General features: G+C 45.3%; 1 protein-coding gene across 2 annotated transcripts in view; it reads left to right on the forward strand.

Annotated features, from left to right (window-relative positions):
• MXD4 (MAX dimerization protein 4) overlaps positions 1-18,567 on the forward strand; it is a 232,712-nt gene that overhangs the window by 199,767 nt on the left and 14,378 nt on the right. For both annotated transcript variants that reach the window (XM_069203732.1, XM_069203722.1), the window contains one exon: positions 944-1,103. In XM_069203732.1, coding sequence (XP_069059833.1) covers positions 944-1,103 — 160 coding nt within the window. The remainder of the gene's footprint in view (positions 1-943; positions 1,104-18,567) is intronic.

Below are 18,567 nucleotides of genomic sequence, written 5' to 3' on the forward strand. Positions count from 1 at the left end.
ATAAATCCTTTAGGTCTTTATACTGCACAACACATGCCAAGCTCCTTTAGAGCTATATATAACACCTTTTGTTTAGGAAATGCCTTGAATATCTTCTGCTTCTTGCCTCTCCGGATTCCTCTCTGTTTAGTGCAGAAGTGGCAGTGGTAGCGCGTTTCAGTTCCAAAAAGCCACCTCCATGGTGATCACGTCACTGGAAAAATATTACATAAACAGACCCACTTCCAAAGACCAGTGCAAGCGTTTTAAGCCTTTAAGAGTGGTTGGTTTAGTTAGGTTGGCATTCGTAGGCAGCAGGCATTGCCAAAAGCCCTGCGTCTGTTCCACAGTGCTTTTAGTCTGCAGGGGAAGTGACCGGTTGACAATTTTTCCATGTGTGTCATCGTGTATACTGCTTGTGATTTAGAAAGGATGAGTGATCTTCCATGGAGTGATTGCACATGGCAGGCCCAGTGTTTGCCAACTCCTCCACCCCCTATCATAATTGTAACAGCGAACATTCAGAATTGTTCTTTGGAGCCATTATTGGGTGTTGGCTATATTGAACTCTGGCCATTTTATTGATCATAGAAGAATGAAAGGTAATGTCAACTTGCTTGGATCCAGATCTGTGAAGTTAAAGCTATACATATTTCTCTGCAGTAGGTGCATTCATCGACAAGCGATATGATGTTCAAATTTTGTTACAAATATGATAGCAAACAAATTGTTCTTTTTTTACCTACTGCAAACTCTATTGTTATTTTCCTTTTTTGTGAGTATAATTGTGTCATTGTCCCACATGAAAGGCGCTTCTCAAGATAAGAGCTTTCTGGGCTTTCGGGACTGATTTGATATAAGTGTTTATTTCTGTGTGAACAATTTATAACTGGAGAAACTACAATGAAGCAAAACCACCAAATCATATTTATTCCATGTTTTGGATCTCTCTTGTCACACTTAGAAATTGGAAGAACAGGATCGAAAAGCTTTAAATGTCAAAGAACAACTTCAGCGGGAACACAGATACCTCAAGCGCCGACTGGAACAGCTGTCTGTACATGGTCTGGAGCGTCTCCGGACTGATAGCATGGGATCAACAATATCTACAGATTCTGAGCAAGGTAACAATAGTTGCTCTTTAAAAGTTAAAAGCCTACATATTTTACCAAAATTGTTCTTGCCATAGGCCATTTTACTTACTACTTGTACAAACACACCTCTTCGTTTATTACACTTAAGAACCTCCTCTGGTATACACGTTCATTTAACACCAGTGGAACGTCCACGTTTGTGTGGCCCACTCATACCACTCCCTTACCCCTGCACACTTGGGCTCCTCTTCTGTCCCTTCTGTCCGCTGCTGGGGACCAGACACGCATTCTATTGTTCCATGGCTTATGGAACCTGTGTGTCTTGCCATTCATTTATGTTTCCCATTTCGGCTAGAAGAGCGTGCTGTCTGGCAGCTTTGCTCCTTCTTCCTCTCTCTTATCTCATACACCCAAGGCATTACACCATGTGGCTCTTGTTCATCGGGCATAGGCAATCCTATATACAGGGGTATGCTTCAGAAATGCCAGGAATTACTCCTATAAGCATTACATATAGAAGTTGTACTTCAGCTGAAATGTATATATTTACATTTCTATATTACTTTATATGTGTTACAACCCCTACCAGTTGTGTTTATTTAAATGCCACCCAGTGGCAGCAAAGAAGAAAGGAAAAACTAGTAATTTACTTGACCTTGCCTAATTTTAGTAACATGACACTAACACTCTTGAACTAGAACTGTAAAATATGAGTGTAATGCTGCTGTCAGATCTGGACAAGTGACTCTCCCTTGAGGGAATTTAGTGCTAGTCTCAAAGTATTATTATGCTGCACCATATTTCATTGCGTCATGCAGCAAGGTGTAATTCCATATCTATTTGCAGGGTGTTGGAGCAAATATCCTTTGCATGGCTTCATGAAGCTTCTCATCCCTGCCCTTGGAACATATTCTGGACAGTACTGTTTTTCTCACAGTTGTCTCAAAATCATGTAAGGCCTCCAGAATGTCTCCATTTTACAGTTTTAACCAAGATCAGAGCAAGGCTTTGATGTCAAATTTGCACCAAAATTATATCTCTTTCAAACGGAGAGTGATCACTGTCGACTCAATCGAGGCGATGGCAGGGATACAAGTTGTGGCAGTGTAGGTCTGTAATAAGGGGCATTAACTTTTGTACTGGACACCCTATCAGGTGGACTGCAAACTGGCTCCCCTCTGTTGAAGGCCCGTTCAGTCTCTTTTAACATCAGTCCCCGTCCTTCATGTCTAGCACATGGCCATACGATCCCTGTGTTATGCATAGAGTGTGAGTATATGTTCGCTGGTAGGTGCTAGAGTCAACTGAACCCCTCCTGTGTGAACTCCACAAGATGAATGTCTCCCTGGTGCTGGGCTAAGATTTCCTTTTTGCGCACTTGAATCTGCAAATGCCTGTTCTCTGAAAGTGATGCACTTGGAGGCAGAGGAGAGAGCAACCCGTTAAAATGTATGCCCTTATTATTCTGTAAACTAAGACTATGGCTTAGCTCTACAAGATTTGCTTTCACACCCACAGGTGTCACCAGTGAATTTAGTTCAATGCACCAGCAATTGAATGTGAGGAAACAAGTTTTTGTATCTCCACAAAACCCCACTCAATACATAGTTTATGCGGTATCCCTGCTTTCTGGGGTACTATCAGTGCCTAAACAGGGATTCAGGGATGCAGTGGTAATTTGAAAGCCCAATATCACACACAAGTACTGCACTAAGAAAAGACACTTCATGCTTAAAAGTGTTTATTTTAACAAACTCATTCTGTTGTTTAGCAAATTTGAAATAACTACACAGGATATTATTAAAACAGCAATAAAGCATGTTGCAAACAACAAAAACAATATGAACATTTCAACCATAGCAGAAATATTATCTAGCAACCTAATACCCTAAAACCTACTTGTATATGCTATACTATTAGAGGATAGACTAGCGTTACTTGCATCTAGATTGTCTTAGGGAGAGTCAACACTGCATACCTGTTTAGAGCAAGAGACTGTAATTATCAGTATCCAGGAGAGAGTGTTCCCTTGAAAAGAAAACATGCATCAGCTCCTCTCCTCTCGGACTTGGCTCGGTATCAGCTTTCAGTGCAGATAGGATGCTGTGGCATCACAGCAGTCTGGTAGTCTCTGTCAGGATCTTCTGGCACTATCTTGCACAATTATGTGAGGCAAAGGATCTCTCCTCCTAAGTGGTCACTTGACAGGCCGTTTATACTGTGGATTATCTGATATGGGGAATTTCTGACATAACCTTAGGAATGTCTGACATAACCTTTGTGTATCAATATGCTAATCTTAGTCACATTCTTATAAACAAGGCAAAAACATGTCAAATCAGACTACAATGTTTGTTATTATTATTATTTGACCTTGAAATAGGGATAACAAGGCATTTGTCCCAAACTGATGCTGCATCAGGAGCTGTATTACATATATGGCACATTTTTCTTCTTTGCATCACGATGCAACTTTAAGTAGGTGCGCCATGTGCAAACAGGAAAAGTACGTGGTATTACCATGACTGTGCTGCCCTAAAGGCAGGCACGAACTCCTGCTGCCCTGGGGCAGTGCATTCAAGTGAAATGCAGAGCGGGTGCTTCAAACCCTCTCTTTGTTTCAGTGGGTCACCTCTTTCTTCTCAAGCTGCATGGAGAGCATCCACCTTCCTCTTTTCCTTTCTACACCCAAGAATATCACCTACGACGTACCCCAAAAATCCTCCCTCAGCCCAACCATGTTTAACATTTCCATGACCCCCTCGCAGATGTCGTCAGATCTTATGGAATCAATATAGTTTCCTACACCAACAACATTAAACTAATCCTCACACTTACCAAAGGCCCCCACAAAGCCAAATTCCGCAATGCCATGATCAAAGTAGCAACATGGATGAAAAACAGCTGCCTCAAACTAAACGCTGACAAAACAGAAGTCCTGATCTTGAGGAAGAACACCTCCATAAGAGACCACATCTGATGGCCAGCAGAACTTCGACCAACACCCTCTCCATCAGACCACACCTGAAACCATGGCATCATCCTCAACTGCCAACTATCCATGAATCGACAAGTTAACTCAGTTGCCTGCTTCTACATCCTCCATATGCCCAGCCAAATCTTTAAATTGACCCCTATCGACACTAGAAAGACAGTCACACACACGCCTCAACTAAAGCAACGTTTTTGTGCCAGAGTGTCCTCTCAGCTATTTAAGACTCCAGACTTTACAGGACACCCCAGCCAGACTCATCCTCAACCTCCCCAAGTGCTCAGGCATCACCCCACACCTCAGGAACCTCCACTGGCTCCCCATCCAGAAGAGATGCCAATTCAAAATCCTTACATTTGCATTCCAGGCTCTCCACAACCTAGGGTCGTCCTACATCAACCATCGACTGAGCTTCTACGTCCCAGCAAGACAACCACACTCCATCTCGCTAAACCTCGCACACATTCCCCGCATCCATCGCCGCCGCAGTGGAAGTCGCTCCTTCTCCTACACAGCAGCCAAGTCCTGGAACAGACTGCCCTCCACCTCCGGACAGCTCCTTTCCTGGCAGACTTCAGAAGGAAACTCAAGACGTGGCTTTTCGACAGAGACGCTGTACCCTCAGTGCCCAGATACCCTTAGGGGTGATAGTGCTGCTTTTTATAAATGCTGATTGATTGGTTAATTGACTGTGCAGGCAGCAAACTGCCTGCCTCTTAAAGAGGGGAGAGAGATCCACTTTCAGGCAGGTGCAGTGAGTGACTGTAGTCGAATGCAAGGGGATGTCTGGAGAGTCCATGAGACCCCTTTGCTGTCTGCCAGAGGGCGGCCTTTAGGAGGCACACTGAAAGTGTGCCTCCTAAAGGCATGTTTACCTCTACACCCATGTCCATAATATGGCATGGGCGCAGAGGCAACGCGAGTCACTTGTTTGCATGGGGCCACGCCCCCATGTAAATGAGCAAACGCTCTCTAATTATAGCACTGGTGATACATGTGCACCAGTGCTATCTGTTTTACAGAAGGGGCTGCACAGCCATCTGCTATTCCTTCCCTAATCCCAGAGTGCCTTAGTGCACAGTGAGGGCGCACATGCCCGTTGTATCCCCGGGGCACTCTGTACTATGGCTCCTCGTTTTCTATTGATTTCATTGTCTGTGCATCGGTGTCTTACTAATATTATTGTGTGAGTGGCTTGACACTTTCACAGGTTGTTGGAAAAATAAGGACAGATGGCTACTTTATCAAAGGAATCAATGCCGCTGATTAGGCAAAAATCGAGAAAATTGGGGCTTGGCCTGATCAAGATGAAGTCTGGCCTCAGGGACTCTTCATCATTAGGGCAGATTGCCCATTCCAGAGTCAAACTTGCATTTCCTGTGTGTAGCAATAGCCCTCCAGATATGGCCAATATGCAACACCGCTGAGCCAGCCTAAATTTGTCTCCGTGTCGAGAGTAGAGAAGAAATCCTGGTAAATTGGCTCTCAGAAACAAAAGAATGCTTCTTCAGGATTGGAGGAGCATACAAACTTAAAAAACAGCAGTCTGTTAAGCTCAGGCATTCTACTTTGGCAACCCGATGTGTATAACTATAAACTCCCTCCCAGTCAGTTCTTTGTTCGGTGTATTGACCAAAGAGGCACATGTATCAGGATAGAATATTGGAGAAGCCAGGAGTGCAACTACTGAGTGGTTGGCATTCGCCTTCTAGGCTAAGGTAGGTCCATGTGTGGAAAGCCTGCTGAATCACTTTGCTGAGTGAAGAGAAAAAAATCCTACCTGCCTGCACAAGGAACTAGAACTGCATCTGTTATGTGGAGTGACTTCATGGAAGGAAGAGAGCCCAAAGAAAAATAATGGGTTACAGGCACCACACATCAAAGAGATTCTCTGCCACACTACCACTGTGTGAGGTTGTCTTTCTCTTTCCTGCCACGATTAGAAATACTTGAGATCGGACCCATGAGGTGAACGAAACAGATGGAGCAAGTCTCGAAAACAGGCCTCTGGCAGCAGACTTTAGCAGGCAGAATCAAGTGCATGGCTTGCGGCTTGCAGCATGATACTTCTTTTGTGTGAGGCTAAGTTTAATCACCCACTGAATCAGTGTACTTCTATATCTACCTTTGCATTCTTGTGCAGAGATTTCCTGGAACAGAGAGTTGGTCTGATAGTTCAGGGATTAGACCTTTAGTATAGCCTTCTCAGGGTATGGTGTCACTAGCCTTTTTTCAAATTGTTTGACTGAGTTCAAGGGAGTTGGTTTAAGGAGTTTGGACCGGTATAGACAGTTAATGCAGTAGTCTTAATAGATGTAAATAGAAAGTACACAGAGTAAGCAGTCATAAAAAAGAAACAATTGTTAATTCTTGTTTTCCATAGTAGTTTTTCAGTGCATTAATAATACATAATTGAACAAGGTAATGGTTCAGTACACAGCCACATGTTTTAACTCCCTTGGGCACTCCGTTTATTAAGTCCCAGCCCTTGGTGTGCGCAGAACTACCGAAAGATGGAACCACATGCACCAAGTGCCCTATATCTTATTGCTTTATTATTATTTTACAGTAACATGGTTTGCAGTTCTTCACCCTAGTTTGCATGGAGTGAGCTCCACCTCACTGCAATTTCATGTATAGCTGTAGCATTTGCCTTTGCCTCTAATTTGAGCTGAGTCTATATATTCTCATAGACTTATGCCAAGATGCATAATTTCTTGAATCGTAAAGTGGAGGTGATTGAGGGACAGTCGATATACCTGCAATCAATAAAAACAGCAGTAACAAAGTTTACGAGAGGTCATTCATTTAGTACTATCCCGAAAGTAAAAACTTCAAAACACATTAACCTGATTGTCCTCTTCTTCTAAATTGAAAGTGATAAATTGCCATCTTATAATGAAAGAATATATATGTTGCATAATAACCTAGATTGGGATGAATTTTGCGGGATGCTAAAAAGACGAGGAGAGGGAGGTCAGGGGCTGCAAATCCAGATTATAACTTTAAAACACCTTTTCAAGAGAAAATAAAACAAAATACAGCATCACAGGCATAGATGATCCAGCCACTCAGGCCATGCTGTCTTAATCTGCTATCATCATTTTAGGGTTTAAAATGATGCTGGCCTTGCAAAAAGTATTAAAACATAAAGGGAGTAATCACAGTTTCATTGTCAAGATTGAGTAGTCAAAACGGCATATTGTGCTCAGTGATCTTTGGTAAATATGGCTGGGACAACATTAGACATTTTTTCTTAAGACCAGTGACTCAATTGTGAAGAATGCATTTCTGTGTGGATATTGCATTTGATTTGATAGAATTTCATTCTTACCACTCAGAGACATTTTTTGCTCCATTTTCCGAATATCCTCATAAAGCTCTTGAAATATTGTGCATCAAGAACGTCTTGTACTTAAGGGCGCCTGTTTTACATAGGCAAGATTAAGAATGTACTGGGCCTCATAAGGGATGGCAAATATTATGATGCATCATGCAAATAAAATGCAATGTTATTATGTTAAGTCTCGTTGTATAACACTTTCACAGCATTATTGAGTCTTGAATCACTTTTGTAATATGGAGGTCCTAGGATTCTCAGTTACTGGAATGAAAATAGTCTATTGATGTGCCATTTGATTGTGCTTCTTAATGGTTATATGCGAGACATATTGGAAAATTTGCAGCACGGGTGGAATATTTAGTGATGGATTAAATTGGAGAGTGCAGGGTAGGTCATAATATTAATTTCTATTAGGCATTGTGTGCGTAGATACATTAGCGCAAAGGGCATTGTTGTTTTCTTCCAATCTGCTGGGGTGTATGGTCATAGTTCAGCTTCAGGTGGCTGTCATATTTAAAATCACTTCTGTGTGTATCCACAAAGGAAGAGTCAGAGAGGATAAGGAACTATGAGTCTATTGGTGTATATGGAATTTAAAAAAAACTCTGGACTGGAGCAGTAAAAAACCTGCCAATCATGGCGGTGATCAAACTGATATTTTCCACTAAAACAATGCATTTCTATATATTAGTTTAACTTGCAATACTTTTTCATTTAAAGTAGGTGCATCACATTTATATGCAGTTTCCTGTAGGTCAAAGACCAAGAAAGTATTTACAGAATATTTTATTCTTTTTAGGTACCGGCTGACCCATTCCCCCACTTACTAACCCTGCCCATTATGCTTATGTTCACAGTTCCCATAGTTTTTCTTTATACTTTCCAGACCACCCAATTCACTGTAGTGTCCTACCCAGCCTGTCCCCTTCTTCATACTTCCGGGCTCGTTTGCCCAGGAGCGCTACCTCCCTATCGGTGAATGCCCTTTACTGCCGGAGCAGATGGTGTCACTCATGGAGATTCACTGCAGAAGCAGCGGTCGTGTCCAACTGCAAAAGGTCTTGTTTCAAGTTTAGTGAGCTGTGTACGTATGACCTTTAGCACTCCTAAATGTTCAGAAATAGCGATACCTCTGATATAGACCTTAAAGGCTTCCCAGGGTGTGGATTGGGTGGACACAGTCCCTTTGTTGAGTCTGTAATATTCTTGTAATGCCTAATGTAAATCTTCATGAAAGAGCTCATATATGAAGGTCCCACTCGGGAATCACTGTGAGGGGCAGTTTTACTTGTGAGTGGTCAGACAGTGTAAACAGCTGATGTGTGACTTCTTTGATCCACGCATTGATGTATCCTGTGACTATCCAATACTCAATACAGGACTGAGTCCCATGGGAGGTGGAGGGGGATTTTGGGAGGGGGGTATAGGGTGCTGAATAAAATCTGCATTCGTGAGTGGTGGAATGTCTAGATTGACAGACATCTGTCAGGTCCCATATCTCCATGAGCTCCACCAACGCACTAGTTGAGTGTGGTTTCCCGGTACAGCTAGGTCCTGTGCAGTCTTTAAGCCTTATTTAGATTTCATCTGACAGGTTACTCCGTCCCAACAGTGGCAGATATCCAGTCCACTGAAATGTAAATCCCATATGAAATAAGGAGATTTATATTTGGGCGGACAGGATATCTGTCACCGTTGTGACAGAGTAATCCATCCGCCCAAATGTAAATGAGGCCCTAAGTTGGGGTCGAGGACTAAATTGAGATCTCCCCTAACAATATTTGGGCAAATTCGACACATTGCAGGGTCCATGAGAGAGATTAAAAAAATTTGGATGCATTAATATTTAATGCATAAGCGTTAAAGAGCCCTACCTTCTGGTGTTTATGCCCACCTTGAAGCAAAATATATCGTCCTTCAGGGTCTAAGCACTTTGTGCATGACAACATTTATACACACGTGTATAAGGATGTAGACGCCGCACACGTAATTACTATGTGAGGATTGAAATCAATGGGACCCCCAGTTTGTCTGGGAACAAAGAAGACTTTCCTGGCAAAAGGGGCATTTCTGGTAGGAAGGCAATTTCTATACAGTGTTGCTCCCAATATTCTATTACTAAATTCCCTTTGTGTGGGTTATTCATACCTCAGATGGTTTAGCAGTAAATGTGTAGCTGCATTGGTAGTCATGTTTTAGGGAAAAGCGAGTCATGAACTGTCCAATTAGACTGAACTGCACGCTGCAATACTGGATTATGTTTCGCGTAACCTTCTTGCAAACTATCCATAGTGAAGGAAAAAACTGTATATTCTAAGTTCCCAACCCTCCTCTCCTCTCCTCTCCCACACAGATATCCCCAATTTCAGTGACGATTCCCTGTTAATATTCCAGAACATTGAGCAGGTGACACATACCATGGCCAAAGACAACACTGTAAAACCGTTCCAGACTTGCAGGTTAATATAAACATTAAAGTATCAAACAACCAAGAGCATGTAATAACATCACTAAGGCTCTGCAGTTGGAATTCTGGCACCTAAACATCCTAGGGAAGGCAGCTTTGATGCAACAGGTTAGGATGGGTGGAGGTCCAGTGTCAGCTCAATCTCCACAGCCCTCTGTGGAGTAGGACCCCACAGCAATCTCCTGATGAGCGTTCAGGCTTTATTTCTTTATATGTTTTTTGCAGAACAGGCTTACATCCGAAGGGTTACTAAAGATGTGTGTTTTGCGATTCATGTTGATTTGCAGCCAAGCTGGGTTCAACATGACATACCAGATCCCCTTGCTGCGTTAACAGCCATCAGTGAATTTTCCGCAGGGATCCTGCACCGTCTGTGTGAAGTCTGGGAAGATGGATACTGCAGTCCCCTGGAACTGGAACGGACCTTTCTCCCTAGCCAGGCGAAGCGATGTGTCCTAATCACAGTATTTCAATAACCGGGCTATGAGAAAACATGCTGGATTCCAGGTGGTGGGCTCTGCCCCAGTGATCTATGGGCACGTTCTACCAAAAACGCTGATGAGAATTCCGAGGCGCCAAACATTTCCGCCAGTACTTGCTCAACGAACATATCTGGCCGATCCATGGGAGTGGTTTCAGCAATCCCAGAGATTTGTGTATTGTTTTGGTGGGATCAGGCTTCTAAATACTAACTCTTACCCATTACCTGGGAGAGCTGTTTCTTCGTTTTGTTCACACGAGTGGCATGAGCAGCGAGTGGCATGAGCAGTGTAGTTGTCTTCCATGGTCAGAGATCCGGTGCTCTGCACTGGAGCTACGCACTGCCTGTCTATCCAGCCACTCTGCAAATTTGTCACTCAGAGTAGGCGAGGAGTCTATTTTACTGCCAATGGAGTACAAGCCACCGTGAAGTTCGAAGAGAGTATCCTCAGTCCCAATAAACATTAGCCTCAGGGGTCCCTTCCTCATTGTCAGAGTCATGTATGGATTTACGTGCAGACCTTTTTTGCCCGAACTGTAATTTGGCCTGTCTATGTTCCCCCTTCCTCATATCTGCAAACCGTCTTGGTCTCCAGTGGAAGTCAGAAAAGATAGGCTGGCAAAAGTGTTTTTTGCTCTTGAGAAGAGCAGTGGCAGTAATGTCTACAGTCTAGGCCAAGTGGCAGGGCAGCTCCACCGTCAACCACCAAGAGGCACAAGGCTCATAGCACCAAGATACAACCTGGGGAAAGTAGCGGGATTCACACCAAGCAGGGGCGTTCAGTCCCAGGGTTTAATAGCGCTCACCCGCCCACAGGGCGGCGGTGGCTAACAGGAAATGTCTCATATGCAGTCCCATCGGCAACACACGTCAAGCAGCTGTCTCACATCTCAGGTACACAGTACTTCCCCCCACCCCCCTAAATGGAGTGAGCCCGCTGTCTGGTGAAAAGGGGGCACCTGCATCTCATCTCAAAACTCCCAGCAGGGCTACCTCTTAAATACAGCTCCATCCTTATGGTGTAGTGTTTCTGCTGCATTAGGCATTGTCATGTGCAGTGCAGCAACAATGAGTCTCAATCAGTAGGCCCAGAGGCCTAATGTCACAGTCAGCGTGCAGTCAATTTCCAGGGTGCAGTCGGGCTACACACAGTCGGGGAGAGCATGATGGTGATCTTTAAGATGGGATGAACAAGGGATGTAAGTATTGATCGAAAGATTTCTACCCTGCATCCTAGTGAAGTTAATATAATACACTAGCAATTTAAGTTGATAAAACATAGAAGAAGAAAAAGGGAGGGTACAGTCTAATGAGGATCACAACTGTTATGTGGTGATGGATAGGCATCTATCCTAAGCCCAAATGTCTGGCAATTCTACATGTGGGAAGGATACCCTGGCTGATGGGAGGTCTGTCACTTGGTGGCTCCTCAGGCAACAGAGGAAAAGTGAGTCGTCAACGGCTTTATGAAATCTAAGATTCCTTTCATTATTGGATACTGTGCTAAGAAGTTCCATAGCATAAATATAACCAATATATACGTTTGTAGAATTCTGGACTGTGCCCCCTCTAGGTAGGGAACGTTCTTCCACTGTTTCTAGAGTGCCACAGGTTTAGGAGTATGTCTGAGCACCACTCTCACTGTATGACCACAGTGCTCATAATATAAAGGAATTATTAAAAAGTTAGCCTGTCTGCCAGATCAAATGCAGACTGCTGAACAGATAACCCTGGCCTTTCCACAACCATGAGTAAGCACAAGAAGCAAGCTGGGTTTGTTGGACAGCGGAGAGGTCCACTTTCAAGACACTCAAAGATACAACAGCTCCTCCAGGACTCTCGGATCGAATATTAATGTGTGTCTTGATTCACGTTATTGGTGATTAAAAAGTTGTAAAGTTGAATACTCTGTAACTGCTGTGGGGATGATGTTTTATTTCCGCGCTTACTTTAGTACCCAGCAGCCACAGTACACATTTGACACAAATACTAACTCCATCATGTATTCAAGGGTTAAAGACATATAGAAAGCTAAGTATTTCCCACTGCAAGCTGTACTTACATCTCAGTCTGCACCAATGGCACTCAGAGTAACTCCTGCAGGCCACTGGCGGCCCGCCAGACCTCGCCTTGTGGCCAGAACATGTTACTCTGGGAAAGAGCAGCAGAGAAATAAAGCTATCCGATTTCTGTATTTTTTCTGTCATTTTTAACCACCAAGAGACTTCATTTTCTGGTTCTGTTTTTTTTTTCTATAGTCATTTCAGCTTATTTTATGATCACAGCAGCCCTACTAAAAGAACAAGCTGAAATGACTGTAGAAACAAAACCCAGAATCAGAAATAAAGAAAAATATGTTGCCACGGGTACATTTGTTTGCTCTCCTTTATCTTTATTTCTACAGCTAATTCAGGATGCCCAGCGGGGGAAATGTTACAATTGCTGGAAGGAGCCAAAGAAACAATGTTGCAGAGCAGAGTTGCGTTGAAGTTGCAGATTGTTGGTTCCTGGAGGGTCCAGTTGTAGTCCCAGTGGCTAGAAGATTAAGTAAATGATGCAAAGGAGTCCTGCTGAAATCTTTCATGTCGAATCTGAGGACCCACCCAAGAGGGAGACCCTAAATACCCCAGGAAGAGGGATTGGTCACCTAGCAGGGTGACCACCTATCAGGAAAGGGGCTGTGACGTCACCTACCTGACTTTGCAAATCAGATGCTCAAAGGGGCCTCCGCCCACATTGGATTCAAAATGGCAGAATCGATTGGCTACCTGGAGGTGCACTGGGCACCACCCCTATGGTGGTGATGGAAAGCAGAGTGGTCAATCCCCTTTCCTTTGTCCAGTGTCCCGCAAGAGCAGGGATCGGGGGTCCCTGGACTGGTGCAAACCGGTTTATGTAAGGAGAGAACCTAATGTTCCCTTCAAAGCATACCAGTGGCTTGGGGAGGCTACCCCTCCGACTCCATGTAACACCTATTTCCAAGGGAGAGGTGTTACCTCCCTCTCCCTGAGGAAATAATTTGTTCTGCCTTCCTCTGCCTGAGCTGGTCTAGGGGCAGGAGGGCAGAAACCTGTCTGAGGGGTGGCAGCAGCGCAGGCTGCCCGTAAAAGCCCAGAAGACTGGTAGGAGCAATGCTGGAGGTTCTCTAAGGAGCCCCCAAAGTGCATGGAATCATACAGCCAATACTGGCAACATTAATGGGATATGATTCTGACATGTTTGATACCAAACATGTCCAGATTCGGAGTTTCCATTATGTAGCTGGACATAGGTAGTGGGACCTGTGTCCAGCACAAAGGTAAAATGGTTTCCCCGCACTTACGAAGTCCATTGTAATGGAGCTGGAATTTGTAGGGGCACCTCTACTCATGCAGGAGAGCCCTCACACAAAGGTACCTGCACCCTGCCCTCTGGGCTAGGAAGGCCTACTATTGGGGTGACTTACAGTGACCTGGTGCAGTGACCTCTAGTGTAAGGGTGCATGCACCTTTTCTTGCAGGCTGCCATGGCACGCCTGCAGACACATTTTGCATGGGCTCCCATGGGTGGCACAATACATGCTGCAGCCCATGGGGAACCCCTAGTGCCCCAATGTCCTGGGTACCTATGTACCATATACTAGGGACTTATATGGGGCACCAGTATGCCTACTGCGGAGTGTGCAAAGTCCAAAGCAACCAAATTTAGAGGGCGAGAGCACGATCACTGTGGTCCTGATTAGCAAGATCCCAGTCAAAACAGTGAAAACACACTGACAGCAGGGTACCTTCCTACACGCCTATCGCGGGCTGCTGGTATCGGACACACATAACCTACATACACAATGAAGCAGGAGGAACTATGGCCAGATGTATCAAGTGTTTTTGCATTCGCAAAAGGTGCAAATGGCCGTTTGCGAAGGCAAAAATGCCTTTCAGTATGTATGAAAGGCATTCGCTATGCAATTTTAAGGAATCGCTAAAATAGCGATTCCTTAAAATTGCGAGCCAGTTTAGAGAATCGCAAATTGTGATTCTCTAAATGAGAAATCACAAATAAGGAATCCTTATTTGCGATTTCTTAAGCATATGTATCAAGCTTTTCCTTAATGCGAATTGGGCATTAAGGAATCGCAATTACCACCAAGTAAAATATTGGCTAGAGAATTTTATAAGGCATATAAACACCGTCTAGCCCCCCGCCTTCTAGAGGTTAATGCTGAAGCAGTGCAGACCGAAACCCTTCCTTCCTCTTGCCGCAAGGCGGTGAGTACACTTTTGCCAAGCCTGGTAAAGACCCTGCATACTGCACTTCATACCGGCCACTATCTGGTCCACTTTTTCTGGAATATCCTCTGCCCTTTCCTCATCCATAACCCTGTAGACCCTCCTCTCCCAACACCTTTGGCCGAGGCATTGTAACCCTGGCGTCACCCTCCCCCTGAAACTATCTTCCCCTCCCCTGAACCATTGTCGGTGGGTCCACCTCAGCAACCCGCCCACCCTTATTTCCTCCTTAACTAGTGGTCTCCCTGCCACACCATCCCATTAGATCGCTCCGTGTCTGCCCATCTCCCATCATGAACACTCTATTCTGGATCTCCCCTGTTCCCTACCCTGCCGCAATCTGTAGGACCTCTCAACCCCTGTTCGAGCTACTCGTCCTAGATTATCTAAACTTCCTCCTGATGACCCCCCCCGTCCCGGGCCCCAACCTAGATCCCTCCTATCTTATCCCCCTCCCCTCTTTCCACCCCATCTAGGTCCTTTTAACCACCTTACGAGCATTGGCCTCCTCACCTTCACATGATGTCGATCCCCACAGGATCCACTACCTCACCCATCTCCCCCTTCCTTAAACCCCACGGGCCCAACTCCTTCTCCATATCTCCCCCTAACCATCTCTCCTCCTCTGCGTTGAAAAACTTTAAGCGCAAACTTATCAGGCTACATCTGGAGCTACTTTTCGTGGACACTTATTACAATGCCCAAAAAGGCCCGAAAAAGACAGATCTTATCTTCTTCACAAAACGCCCTGCTAGATGGAACACCCTCCTCACTAGTCACCTCCTCCCCTCCAAAACTACTAATATCCCATACGGTTGCAAACTCTCTATCTCCAGTTCCCCGGCTTTCCAGGGAAATGTAATCATCTCCATTTTCAGAAATGGAACCATCGTGATTCAAGCAAATGACTCCAACCTCCGTGCCTTTGAATCCTTATTCCCCTCCCTTAAGTCAGCACTCCCTCTCCCCTATCCCCCTTAGCCCCTCGACACCCCACTCCACCCCCACTATCCACCCCAACTCCACCCCCTGCTCCCAGCGTCGACAGCCCCAACCTGTCTGACCCACCCATCCCCATCATCCCCTCTCACCCTAACCATGCCCCTTACTCCCCTAACCCGAAAACTCTCAATCTCAACTTCTTCTCTTTCTCCCCATCCCAAACTTCCTTGATTTTCCCTCATAACACCTCTCCAATCCCCGAACCTCCCCACGACTCCCCCTCCACCGTCTCCCCTCCTACCACCCTTCTCCCCCAGCCCTCCTCAAAACCAAACTCGCTGAATCGTAGAGATACTCATATCCAGCCTGCCCCCCCTCCATCACCTCTAACCCTTACCCTGAATCTAACCCCTTTCACCCCACGACAGCTTCCTTTAACCTTCTGCCCAGGGATCTTATATCCCATCTGAAACAGTTGCCCCAGCTAAGAGGAACTTTATCTCCCCCACCCCTAAACCCACTCCCTCCTCTAAAATTAATGAACGACTCTCCAACCTCGAATCACAACTCGAACTCATCATTCAAGGCATCAACATGATGGTGAGAAGCCTCTACCCACTGATACTCCCCATGCCGACCCAGACACACACGCCTCCGTCGGACAACAACTCCTCACAGAGTATCCGCTGGCCCTCTAGACCCTTTCTTCGAAACACCTCGAGACCAAGAAGAACAATCTCTCCTTTATCTCACAGTGAAGCTACTAAACTCGCTCACTCCTACAACCCGCCCCTCCCTATCCTAAATCCCCATCTAACATACAGGTCATCACTGGCCTCAGGAGACATCATATGCAGCCTCCCTCCGCCAGGCCCCTGCTCACCTCGTTAATATCCCCTCAATCCCTTCCAGGCTAGAACCAAAGATCCATCCGCGCACTAACTGCATGCTCATAAACTGCAGATCAGCAGTCAAACACGCTACGGGTCTTGCTGACGCTATCCTCAACCATAACATTGACATTGCCTTCATCACAGAGACCTGCCTAACCAAACTCTCGTAACCGATCATGGACACCCTCGTCCCTCCTGGCTACTCTATTTCCACAAAGAGAGAAAGGACCGCCCGGGGGGAGGCATTGCCATCATCCACAAAAATACCATAGAAATAGATTTGAAAGACTCTTTCAATTTCAACTCCTGTGAACACTTGAACGCCTCTACAAAGACCAGCGACAACTCTAAGGTGACTTGGAGCAGCTCAGAAGAGCATGGAGAAGTTACAAAAAACACATACACAAAGAAAAAAGCTCCTTTTTCCGGAATGCACTTGACAGAGCCATAAACCGCCCGAAGGAGCTCTTTAACATCATTAAACAACAAACTACCAAACCTGCTCCTAACCCCTTAACTACTACCACGGACACTTGCGTTAACTTTGCCAAATTCTTCAACGATAAAACTGAGATTAAACTTTCCCTAGCACTGGACAACCCCCTAGCATTGTGCCCCTCCTTCCTTCCACTAACAATTTTATCCCTGCTCCATACCTCTCCGACAACCCTCCCCCAAAACTGAAATCACTCTCCCCTTCCGGACGCAGCTGTCGACCCCCGCAAGCTGGAGATCTTTCCAACCCCTCCTGGTATCGGACATCTCCAAACTTATGTCCACCTCCAAAACTTCCTCCCACCTAGCCGACCCCCTCCCTTCCTCCCTGGCAAAAAAACTCCACCAGTCCCTCTCCCCTACATGGACTATGATCATCAATAGCTCCCTTCAGACTGGTGGGTCCCCTGACTGCCTAAAACTAGGCCAAATCACGCCGATTTTAAAGAAACCAGGAGCCGACCCGAACATCATCCACAACTACAGACCTGTCTCCAACCTTCCCTTCCTTGCCAAAGTTCTTGAAAAATGTGCTCTCCAACAACTAACCCATCATATCGATACCAACAACCTCCTCAACCCTCTTCAATCAGGCATCCGGAAAGGCTGTAGCACAGAATCAGCCATCCTTAACATAGTAGAAGACCTCCACAACTCCCTTGACTCCGACCGAGCCTGCCTACTGATTCTCCTTGCTCAAACAGCGGCCTTTGACACTGTCGACCACAAACACCTTCTCGACTCCCTCCAAAAGAGACTAGGCATTGAAGGTACTGTCCTCCGCTGGTTTTCCTCCTTCTTACAAAACCAAACGCAACAAGTAAAACTTATCAACTCGACCTCACCCACCTCCCTAATTACCAGAGGGGTCCGCAAGGATCTGTCCTCTCTCCAACTCTCTTCATCATCTATATGGATCCTCTTACCACTATCCTTACTCAAGCCAATATCCCCTTCCATCTCTATGCGGATGACAGGCAACTCTATATTGAACTATCCTCCTTAGAAGACCTCCACCATCTTAACATTACCCTAAAGAAGCCCTCTGTTGGCTCTCTCATAACCATCTCAAACTTAATCACGACAAGACGGAAATACTCCTCCTCTCGAAATCTAACCAGCTTCCTCAACTGCAAGAATGGCTAAAATCTATTGACGCACTCAAATGTACTCTCTCCCCGTCTAGCACAGTCAAATTCCTGGGAATTTCTCTGGACTCCAACCTGACTTTGCAGGACCACATCAAGACAAATGCTAACAATGCCTTCCTCAGCCTTAAACTTCTACACAAAATCAAATCCTTCATTCCCCAGGATGACCTCAAACAGGCCACTCAAGCACTGGCACTCTCAAGACTAGACTATGGGATTTCCATCCTTACTGGCACGGCCAAATCCCAGCTCGCCCCTGTGAGGTCCACTCTTCATGCAGCTGCCAGACTAGTGATGGGAATTAAAAAATATGAGCACATCTCCCCAGCCTTGATGAGTCTTAAATGGCTCCCGATTAAGGGCCGTTGCTTGTTCCGCACTGCTTGCCTAACACACAAAGCCCTTCACACTGGGAAACCTGAATACCTCGCAAGTAAACTAGTGAAAGCTGGTCAAACCAGATCT

This window comes from Pleurodeles waltl, chromosome 1_2 (genome assembly GCF_031143425.1).
Source record: "Pleurodeles waltl isolate 20211129_DDA chromosome 1_2, aPleWal1.hap1.20221129, whole genome shotgun sequence".
NCBI lineage: Eukaryota > Metazoa > Chordata > Amphibia > Caudata > Salamandridae > Pleurodeles > Pleurodeles waltl.